The sequence below is a fragment of the Galendromus occidentalis genome, unplaced genomic scaffold, assembly GCF_000255335.2.
Source record: "Galendromus occidentalis unplaced genomic scaffold, Mocc_1.1 scf7180000076438, whole genome shotgun sequence".
NCBI classification, from domain to species: Eukaryota; Metazoa; Arthropoda; class Arachnida; order Mesostigmata; family Phytoseiidae; genus Galendromus; species Galendromus occidentalis.
In genome coordinates this window covers 47,668-58,867 of record NW_003804427.1, presented here as the reverse complement: position 1 = coordinate 58,867, position 11,200 = coordinate 47,668, and the positions used below count along the sequence as shown (strand labels likewise).

The window sequence follows — 11,200 nt, the reverse complement described above, 5'->3', positions numbered from 1 at the left end:
TTGTTAGCTACTTCACTTGGAGGGAAGACGAGGAGGATGGGTGCCTGATGAAGGCTCATACCCAACTGATTGTTCTTTATTATTGTAGATGGCGCGATAGAGCGCGCGGCATATTTGAACTCGTAACAACTTCCCCCTGATGAGAAATGCTTAGATCGCGGTCTTAAAACTCATCTTCCATTGACTAGCGAGTCTGACTAAGAACAACAGATGACCCTGACTTTAGGAGTCATATCGTTGCGGAGGGACACCCTTTGTGCTTCGATTCGATTGTCGACGGACTTCGGAAGCTCCTACAAGTATTTTTCTCCCATGATCTAATTTCTCGTTCACACTATTCCTATTATCACAATTATTTTCATCACAGTCCAACTGCTCGTCTTCAACACCTTCGCCGATGTCGAAGAACTCGTCGTCTCCTGAGTCTTCCCCCCGCTCATTGTCTACATCACAAATGAACGGCAGTAGGGATCCTTTTTCGTTGTTCGGGAAACTCGAATCCTTATGACGTCGGCGAATCTGCTCGAAGTGTCGTTTCCATATACCATTCGGAACTTCTACTTCGCAGATCCTGGTGCCACAATTTTTCGAGATTTTTCCTGGAACCCATTTCGGTCCTGCCGAGTGATAGTTTCTTGCCATAACCGTTTCTCCCACGGCGAATTTCGGAGGTCCGCTTGCTTCGACCCTTGACGGTTTTTCTTTCAGCAGGTCCAGCTTCGATCTCAGTTCTCGATTGAGCATGCGTGCGGCCGGGCTGAAGCCCGTGGCGCTGGGCATCATGTGCTGTCTGTACAAGAATAGCGAAAGGCTTGACGCGAGATTACCGGATTCCGATGATAGCTTCTTCAAAGCTGTTTTCATTGACCCGACGTAGCGTTCTACCTGACCATTTGAGGCTGGGTGATACGGCGGAGAAGTCATGTGTCTTATGCCGTTTACTTCGCAGAAATTGTTGAACTCCCCCGACACAAACGTGGGGTCGTTGTCCGTAACCATGACTTGAGGTATTCCGAACCGTGCGATCGTTTCTCGAAGATGGATCAGAGTAGTTGCCGTAGTTTTGTTCGGCGTTATGAACGCTTCCAGCCATTTGCTGAAGGCATCGACTATCAGTAAGATGTATTTGCCTTGAACTGGGCCAGCGTAATCCAAGTGAATTCTTTGGAAGGGGGTCGCCGGTGGTTCCCAATTGTGAATCACTTCTCTTGGAGGGTTCCGAGCGTGCGTGAGGCACGCTGTGCATGACAGGGTTATGTTGGCGATATCTCTGTCTATGCCGTGCCACCACACGTATCGTCGAGCCAGGCTTTTCATTTTCTCAGAGCCGTAATGGCCCTCGTGAAGTTCCTTGAGTATCTTCTGACGGCAGGTTTTCGGGACGACGACTCTGTGCCCTCTCAAGATGACTCCGTCGTGGTATGTGCTGAACTCACAGAGGTCGATTCCGAAGTGTTTTGAATTCCGATGCGATTGCCCAGCTGCTTGGAGCTTTAGCCACAGCGGTTTCAGTTCCTCACAGGTTCTCGTTTCTTTGGCAATTATTTCGAAACGCAATGGTGTGTCCTGAATCTGATGGACGACAAATTCATTGATGAGATCGGGTGCTATGGGCTGCTCGTTCTGGAGCGGCAGCCTAGACAACGCGTCAGCGTTTCCGTGCAATCTCGTTGACCTGTATACGATATCGAAGTTGAAATTCGTGAGGAACACAGCGTAATGCTGCATACGGGTCGCTGACAATGGAGGCAAGGATTTGTCGGGGGCGAAGATTTGAGACAATGGCTTCGAGTCCGTAACTAGAGTGAACTTTCGACCAAATATGTAGTAGAAAAATCTTTCGACTCCCACCTTAATTCCTAACGCCTCCTTGTCTATCTGGCTGTATCGCTTTTCCGTTTCCGTGAGCACTCGGGAATAGAACGCAATGGGTCTTTCCGACTTGTCCGGGAATTGATGAGAAAGAACAGCCGAAATGCCGTATGGAGATGCATCTGTCGCCAGAATGATAGGTTTCTGAGGGTCAAACGGCACGAGTATCCGAGGTGAGCACAACTCTTGCTTCACCCTTGCGAACGCTTCTTCCATCCTGTCGGACCAAACGAATTTGACCGTGGACTTCAGAAGAGAGTACAAGGGAGCTGCAATGTCGGCGAGCTTTGAAGCAAAACTCGCATAGAATTGGATCATACCAAGGAATGATCTGAGCTCTCCGACGTTTTTTCGGAGATGGCGCCTGCCTGATCGCTTCTACCTTCTCGTTGCATTTCTGGATTTCCTGGTGCTTCAAGCGAAACCCGCAATACGCTACGGATTCTTCGAAGAATGCGCATTTATCGGGGTTGAGTCTGATGTCGTTCTGGTCGAGTCGGGCCAACACTGATTCCAACCTTCTCAGATGCTCATCGTCTGTCGGGCCCGTGACGATAATGTCGTCCATTACGCATTCTACTCCTTCGATTCCCCCGAGGATGCCTTCGATAAACCTCTGCCATATCGCTGGGGCGCTTGCAAGCCCGTTTGTCATCCTGTTGAATCGGTACAGTCCACGGTGTGTGTTTACTACCAGAAATTTCCGATCGGCTTCTCGGACTGGCATGTGCAAGAAGGCCGAGAAGATGTCGAGCTTCGAGAACTTTGACCGTTCCCTATATTGTCAAGCGCATGACGGATGTTCTTGAGCGGATGCTCATCGATTCGAATGTGTCGATTTATGCCGGCTTTGAAGTCTCCACAAATTCTGACCTTACGGCCCTGAGCTCTCGGTACGATTACCATTGGATGGGCCCAATCGCTTGCGTTGACTCTTTGTACGACTCCGTTCTTCTCGAGGAAGTCGAGTTCGTTGTTGGTCATTTCTATGATCGCGTGTGCGACTGGTCGAGCTCTGGCGTAGAGGGGTTTCGGCGATTCTGTGGTCAGTTCCAGCGTGGCTTCTGTTGATGGAATACAACCTATGCCAGGCTTGGTCAAGTTGCCATACTTTTTGAGTAGGCTCTCTGCTTTTTCTTTGAAGTCTCGTGGCGTTGTATCCGTAGCTTGTTTGCAGTTATGAACACTCTGGGTGTTGAGCAATGATGTCCAGTCGATAGGGAGCTGACGAATCCAGTCGCGTCCCATCAGCGTCGGGAAGACGGCCTCTCGCATGAGATACAAGCGTAGAATTTTTGTTACGCCCTTGTAAGAAACTTCGACCTCCGCGTACGAGTGCGGTTCGAAGTTCTCTCCGGTAGCTGTCTTCAGGCAGAGGTCATTCTTCTGTAGCCGGTGTTTCGGTGCGATCGAGCGGAAAGCATCCAATGTCATTGTGGAGATTCCGCTTCCCGTGTCGATTTCCATGCTGACATCGCGTTGGTTCAACGAGACTGTTACGAATAAGGGCTCTTTAGAGGTGACATGATGAAATGGGGTTTCTTCGAGGAAATTCTGAGATTGCGTATTTTTTGTACAGACTCGTCTCAGATGACCGATTTTCCCGCATCCCTTGCATGCCACTGATTTGAAGAAGCATTCAGGAGCCAGGTGATTTGTATTTCCACATCGAAAACAGGCAGTTCTGTTTTGCCTTGCCGAAGGAATTTTGCTGCCTCGCCGCAGACGATTGGCTTCGACGATGAGTATTCGGTTTTCGGTGTCGTTGCTTGTTGAAAAGCTTGTGAACTCCATTTGGGTTGAAGTCGTTGGGAGGTGCCGAACTTACTTTCTGCACGCTCGCGAAATTTTCCGACATCTCGAAAACCTCTGACAGCTTGTTCAATTTTTCGGCTTTCATCAGAAGAAATTGTCTTGCTCGGGTATCGGCCAGTCCTCGGATAAACTGTTCTATGAGATTATCCTGCAGGCATTTCGGATCCCAATGGCAATCGATGCTTGACTTTCGCAACCGGCCCTCGAATTCCAGCAATGACTCAGCATTGTTTTGTCGTAACTCTCGAAACTTACTTCGTGATGACCAAACATTGAGTTCTGGTTCGTACACCGTTTTGAGGATCTTGGTGATCTCTTCGTAGGGCAGACTTTTGACTTGCCGCTCCGGAAACTTTATCATTCAGTTTCCGGAAAGTCCTCGGATCCCATGTAAGCTAAGAGCGCACATTTTTCCTTTCGGGATCTGTCACTTGATGATACTCCAGATGATTCTGAAGCCGAGTCTCCCACAGCGTCCAAGTTTCCGAGCTCGAGCAGAATTCTGGAAAATATCCTGGGTTCGTTTGCGCTTGCGCCATACTGTCGGAGGTCGATGGTTTTTTTCGTGAGCTTGGTTTCTTCGATTTGATTTCTTCTTCGTTGATTTTTCCCGAATGTTCGCGATGAATCACTGTACACTCTCACAGTTTTTTTTTTTTCATCCGATCTTCGTCGCCAAATTGTTAGCTACTTCACTTGGAGGGAAGACGAGGAGATGGGTGCCTGATGAAGGCTCATACCCAACTGATTGTTCTTTATTATTGTAGATGGCGCGATAGAGCGCGCGGCATATTTGAACTCGTAACAGAATCGGTGGAGCAGATCTCCCTCTCCTGGTTATAAACGAGAGGCTTGTTTCGCTTCCAAGTCGAACTGCACTTCCGATGGAAGACTCACGGCCTACGTGGGTGGGGGATTCCATGTCAACAGCGATTTCCAGATTTTCCAAGGGTGAGAAGGAAGTCCCTGCCCAGGGAGGGAATCGAATACCATCCTTAAAAAAAACGAGGAAAGACGAACGCGGGCACAATGCTACGAGTCGATCAGTCTCCTGAGGAGAGGATTCCGATCGGGTGGCGGTGATTGACGGCTGAGTCCATGCCTTACCGGTGTGGAAAGAGGGTGTCGATTCGTGTGCCTCACGTGAAACGTGCGAGGTCTCAACGACCACCCTCTCTCGTACGAAAGTCTGACTGGATTAACAGCTGGGTTCTCGAAACGGAAAAAGAGAATCGCTCGAGAAGTTTTTATCGGTACGCTATGAGTTCGCCTAGATGCTCAAGCCACTTCTCTACTTCAGCCCTCGGCATCGATATGATGATCCCGGAAGACGCCCAGAATGAAGTTCTCGAGCAGCGAGACTCAGCTGTGGATCTCGAAGCCTTCGTGGAACAGGACACTCGTGAGGTTCGGAGCAACGGCACCGTCAGGCAGTCGTCACACGCGTAAGTAGAGCGTATACTTGGACTGATCTATGAGGTCTCAAGGTCTGCAAGCTTCATGAATGGCATCGATGCCTCAAGCCACTTGTCCCGAACAATGGGGATCCTTCATTCGCTCCATTTGTCGCTAGCGTGTGCCAGTACTCGTACCCTTCATCTAGACCCGAAAGGAAATTGACTTCTGAAATTATCAGGGCCCTGAGCGGACCTTACGGATTCGATTCTTTCTTCGAAAATACTATAGTCCCATAAGCATCCACTGAGTTTTCCTCACTGCAGGGCGAGTGCCAATGATCTTCTCGAACGGCTCCACATAGACAATGCAACAGCAACTGATGGGAGCCGATGTGATACAGGGATGCCTACCTACGTTGATGAGGCTTCCATGATAATGGCCGTCGCTCTCATCAAAGACGCACATCATGGCATTCAGAGCGAATTCAAAATGAATTTAGATTCGGTAAGATTATCATACAGATCTCGATATTCCTTGATAGAGCCTCAACATCGATGAGAGTGAAGCATATACCGTGTGGAACACAATTCGAGCGTAGTTGTTTGGCTCCGAATAATTAACTTAATCACCTAATTCGAGAAAAATTATCAACTTGCTCTAATATATTGGGGGTTGGATTTGAATGTGCTCAGTGGAAATAATCCTCGCTGACACCCAGCGAATAGATGCGGCAGTCAGCAAAGAGATTCGGATGGCGCATTGAGTATCTCGGAGAGACTAGAACTTATCCGGTTCGATGAAATCGACGAGAGGCTCGGATTCCTCTCACTCAGATACTCGTTTCGCGGATGGGTGTGTTTGCTGCGACCGGTGCGAGTGGGAAGAAGGAGGGGAAAAATAGAGCTCTCGTGTTGTAGTCGTGGCTGCCACGGTCGGTCGCGGTATCCGCGCCTGCCATTCCGCCCTCAGATGTTAGTGGATTGGACAGCATCTCATCGACCGTGATTATTTTCAGGTACGAAGCTATAGCATATACAACCAGTTCGTTCTTCGGATACTGACGTATTTCTTCATCTGCATCCACCACGCCCTAATCTTCTTTGAAAGCCCAATAGATAACGGCTTAACCCTGCCATATTACGTGACGATGATGCTCGAACTATGTTGTATAGCCTACTACGTATTCCGACTGGTGCACTACTCAACTTTCGTCGATAAGCAACGCTTCTTCAGTGACACGAAGATCCGGATGAACCTTGCCCTCATCGGGCTCATAATCATCGACCTGATTCAATACACGATCGCGATCAAGTTGAACGGTTTCTCGCGTCGCTACACCCGAGTGCTACGTCCGCTATTCATTATCAACCTGACAGAAAACAAACAGATTCGTCGAGCCGTACGCAACATTCGAAGAACTTTGCCAAAGGTCGTTGACGTTCTCATCTTGTTTCTTCTGACGATGTCGATTTTCGCTCTGGTTTCGCTGAGATTGTTCAGCGCCAAGGGGATCAAGAGCCCTGACGGAACGCCATATTTCACCGAAGGCTTCTTCGAGAATTTCTACCAGCTTTACGTTCTAGTTACGTCAGCGAACAACCCCGACGTAATGATGCCGGCGTACGCGCAGTCGCACTGGTATGCCATATTCTTTTTCGTCTACCTGCTGGTGTGCATGTACATTTTTCTCAACATCATCTTGGCCGTCGTCTACAACAACTACAAGGAGCATCTCAGAAACGAAGTGTGCTCGATGGTCATCGAGCGCCGGAAGAACCTTCGGAAGGCCTTCGACCTTCTGACAGCGACGCAGAACTCCTCGAACAGATACATTACGTTCGAGATTTTCCAGAACGTCCTCAACAGGATCGGAATTCGCAAAGGCAAAACGGTCCTAGACATAATGTGGTCCGTTCTCGATACGACGGACAGTCATCGGGTCGAACGAGAAGACTTCGCTGCGATCACCGAACTTCTGTCACTTCGATTTACGCAGAGTTTCCGGCGGAAAAGTTTCTTCGAAATGCGCTTCCCCGATTCCTACAACTCATCCCTGTCGCTAGCTTTCCGTAGAGTGGTTCAGAGCAAATGGTTCCGGTACACGTTCGACTGTTTGATTGTTGTAAACGCGTTTCTGTTGACCATCGGCGATGGCAGCCAATTGGAAATTCTGTTCCTTTTGGCTTTCGTGTCGGAGATCTTAGCGAAGATGTACACTTTCGGTTTCCACAATTTCTTTAACAAAAAATGGAACGTATTCGATTTCGTGATCATCGGTGCGGCGCTACTGGGTAGCATAGTCGAATCAGTGATGAGTGGCTCCGGCGATGATTATAAGTCGTTTGTTGATATAATTTTAGTCGTTCGATGTCTCCGTCTAGCGAAGATCATGAGCTCCATCGAGCGGTTCCGTGTCATCCTCACGACGATTGGTCGATTGCTGCCGTCCATGGCGACTTTCGCAGGCATTCTATTCGGTGTTTATTACATGTTTGCCATAATTGGTTTGGAGCTCTTCGCCGGGAAAATCAAGGAAGAGGAACCAGATTGCGGAGATCATCGCTTGAACGGGTCAACGTTCGTGACGAGTCGGTACTGCGCGAACAATTTCAACGATGCCGCATCGGCCTTCATTTTATTATTCGAACTGATGGTGGTCAATCAGTGGCACGTCTTGGCTGAGGGATTCGTCCTGGTCACCAGCAAGTACGCTCGTGCGTACTTTGTCATATTCCACATGACGTGCGTGATATTAGTCATGAACATATTCACGGCCTTCGTCATCGAAGCTTTCATCCTCGAAATCGGAACGACGAGATCAACGGTCGAGAGTCGAGTTGTAGAGAAGATCGAGGAATATGAAAGGCGTCGCTGTGAGGAAAGTGGTTGTAATCGTGCTCGTGCAGCTCCAGACAGCCGGGACAGTGACGACAGCGACCACGAAGATATAGATTTTACCGGGACGACCTGCAGAAATCATGACGTTAAACTGAAATATAAGAAAAGTACTCGCTTCGAAGACCTTCTCATGCGTATGTTCAACGACGAAGTCGATGTCATTAAGCTCAACGAGAGCCTCAAGAGTTGACTCAGGTGACTTCCCCGAGCGGATTATTATATAATTAATTTTAGGACAAAGCTCCTTGAATAGAGCTCCTCATGCTCCATCAATGACAAATTACGTTGCCATGCTGACAAACTAGAGTTTCGGAGCGAATTTAATTCCTCCCCATGTACATAATATGAGTGTCTAAATATTCCGAGTGGGACAGAGAGTTTTAAGAGATGAGTGTTCGCTCTCAAAATGCTTTAAAAAGGTTTTTCACGTCTTAGCGGATACTCATGACTCAGTTCTGATGTACGTTTCGAGTAATAAATCGAGATGAAGACGAATTTCTTTTATGCAGCGAATCGTTTCCTTCCACGATGCCTCGGCATCGATTGCCTGCCAATATTGTCCCGGAACGAATTTCGAAGACGTGAAAAAGGCCTCAACGACCGCGGCAGCATCGAGTTGCAAATGTGGAAGCTTCGCGGGGACTCGGGGATTTGTTTTCGTTTATTTCTCTCCCGTCGAGCTCGGCATACAGATGCTGTGGATGCAGATAGCGCGACGGCGGAGACATGGCGACAGCGATGGCGAATAGATTCTGTCAAGGAGGACGAGTCGGAAAAGCTACCGAATCGGAAAAAAAAATCGGAGATAAAAGAGAGTGAGGACGCAAACTGAGAGTCATCGAGAACGGAGGGGGAGCCGAACTCTCGCACCGTTGGTGCCGATGGGGACGAGTCTTGAAGACAAGATGAGGGAAACGACGCGGAGCAAAGGATGAGAGCGCCACCGAAAACCCAATACATTATTTTGACGATGCGAAAAGCTTACAAATTGCAAATTATCTCTCTTCGCTTGTTTCGATCTTTCCCTCTTTTTTCCTTGATCGTGTCTCCTTCAGAGTTTCACACTTGTAGCAGCGACTCGGTCCCTTTTGTGTGGAGTCTTGGAGAAGATTCCAGGCGGAACCGTACGTTCAGCTGGGAGAACCGTGAGCGGCCACGCTGGGGGCAGCATGGAAGAACTGTATCGAGCTGGAGGAAAATCGGGACCCGGTCTAGCGTAATAGGATTGACGCTCAGTCTGCCCGGTCAATGCTGGCCGATACTTCAATGCCAGTATCATTTTCCGCCCAGACGGGTTCTCCTTGGAATTCTGCTGATGATTTGTTTTGTGTGCGATGGAGAAGCCGGCATCTGAGAGAGAAGGCACACAACCTGCAAAGGCTCCCAGGGCTGCGTCGATCCAAAGCCTTCGTGCTGATCTGTCCGGAAGTAGGTATACTTCATTCGACGGACCCAACCCCCGTGGTTCCACTAGGACGATCTCTTCCAACTCGCCGCTTGCGTGAGAAACTACATCGGAGCTTCGATTCCCTTTCAAGGTCCTCTGTTCGGATCGTGGGACCAGTAGCGTATGAAGGGCCACAATACCGCCTCCGTATTGAGCTTGTAAATTGAGGTCTATGGGGATAATCATCATCATCATGATTCCCCCAAAAACATTGCTGGGCCCTCCCGAAAAAACATCCTATATACGCTCCTGCGTGGGACCTGCATATTTCCACCGCTGATGCGAATGGACATTCCACTCGACAGTCCTCGGGAGAGCCTTCAACGAGATTCCGACGGAAGCCTGGACCAGAGCCCACACAGGAACTCTTATAGGCAGCTCCCGATGGAGACGTTGCCTCATCTCCGTCGTTTCACCTGTGTTCGTTCAATTCTGAGCGAAGGGTGAGCGAGGAATAGCTCAGTTTCGCGTCCAGCCCTAATCTCCACGTCATGACAGCGCGGTCAATTCACCGACGGATGCAGTCAGGCCTGCAAAAAAGCAAATAGTACGATGTAGTAGTTGACGATGACGAGCCTGATTAGTGCTACAGTTCTCTTCGTCCTTGGACTTTCCATGTTTCTGACTAAGGGTCAATCAGAAATCCAAAGCCCGACCGAAAAAAAAACTCGCCCGCAACCCTCGTCCTTCAGCTCATGGGTCCCGGACTGAGACGATCGACTGAGAGGCGCACGGGAGATAAATAGCGCTTCCAGCCATATCTCTGGACTCACTATGCGTACCCCTCACTCATCCGCTGTCAGTTTTTCAGCAAACGATTCCTTTCAATAGAGTAACCACGGTTGAGAACCCACCCCTGTGAAGTCATCGTGAAGATCCATCGCAGGGGTCAATCCCTGTTTCCCGATTCCGCTTGCCGGCACCTGAGATGAAAGGAGTGTGGTCCTGTGGTACAGCGTTGCGGGGTCGTGTGGGGTATGGGTATAGACCAATGAAGCCGTGAACCATTTATACGCAGAGCTATTTTCTCCAAGTCACACTAATTCCTGAAAACTATCTCAACGTCATCGTCAGACCAAGACTGACACTCGCTTAAGAAGGAAGGTACGGGATGATACGATAGAGTTCCCTCGCATTGAGAGGGAGACGTGATCCGATGCTCGAAGCAGAAACGTTTCATCCAGCCATCGATCGATACGCGAAAATGGATACATACGTATGTACGTATGTTTGCATATTGTGGAGAAGGGTCGGATTTCTAATGGAACGAAAATACTGGTGAGTAGCGGGAGAACTCGGGCGAGTTTAGACTCCGACAGCGATGATCTCTATGATTCCGCTTCACGGCGTAAAGTAGTTCTGCGAACCGCAGAGGAGCCCAGGGGATGAGGACATTATACGATGACAAGAGTACTTTGATGACGTATTCAAGACTCTATTGTGCCATCGTCTCTCCCTCTCATTCTCTTGTTTTTGCGGTGTGCGCCTCTCGATGGCAGCCCGGGGGCTCGGAGAGAAACCCAGGGGTTAGCGGGACGGCGGATGGATGGAGCAGGGCGAATGCCGGCCCTCGAAATGGACGAACAAAGTCGCTACCGTCATTGCTACCGCGGTCGTCGCCGCCGCCGCCGCCGCGAAAAGATGTTCGCGACGACGACGACATTTGTGTAATGTTCCTTTAACGACCTTCGAGAGTTGAATCTTGCACTCACTTCCTTTATCTCCTTGTGCCTTTCTGTCGCCGCTGCCAACAGACCGAGAGGGGATACG

At 49.3% G+C, this 11,200-nt stretch overlaps 1 protein-coding gene and 1 pseudogene across 1 annotated transcript; one reads left to right on the top strand and one right to left on the bottom strand.

The window, feature by feature from the left end:
* Positions 1-297: 297 nt before the first annotated feature.
* On the bottom strand, positions 298-4,048 carry LOC100909289 (uncharacterized protein K02A2.6-like; annotated as a pseudogene).
* A 943-nt stretch (positions 4,049-4,991) lies between these two features.
* On the top strand, positions 4,992-8,292 carry LOC100909146 (two pore calcium channel protein 1). Its single transcript, XM_003739194.2, has 3 exons — positions 4,992-5,132; positions 5,409-5,589; positions 6,101-8,292. Exons 1-3 carry the CDS (start codon positions 5,002-5,004, stop codon positions 8,171-8,173), a joined length of 2,385 nt encoding a protein of 794 aa, XP_003739242.2. The 5' UTR covers positions 4,992-5,001; the 3' UTR covers positions 8,174-8,292.
* Positions 8,293-11,200: the final 2,908 nt, after the last annotated feature.

What these genes read in the sequence shown, in the direction of transcription:
- LOC100909146 (XM_003739194.2), top strand. Translation starts at nt 5,002, where the DNA reads ATGATGATCCCGGAAGACGCCCAGAATGAAGTTCTCGAGCAGCGAGAC. An exon ending in GTCAGGCAGTCGTCACACGC is followed by an intron (nt 5,133 to 5,408) that starts GTAAGTAGAGCG and finishes TCCTCACTGCAG; the next exon opens with GGCGAGTGCCAATGATCTTC. An exon ending in TCAAAATGAATTTAGATTCG is followed by an intron (nt 5,590 to 6,100) that starts GTAAGATTATCA and finishes GATTATTTTCAG; the next exon opens with GTACGAAGCTATAGCATATA.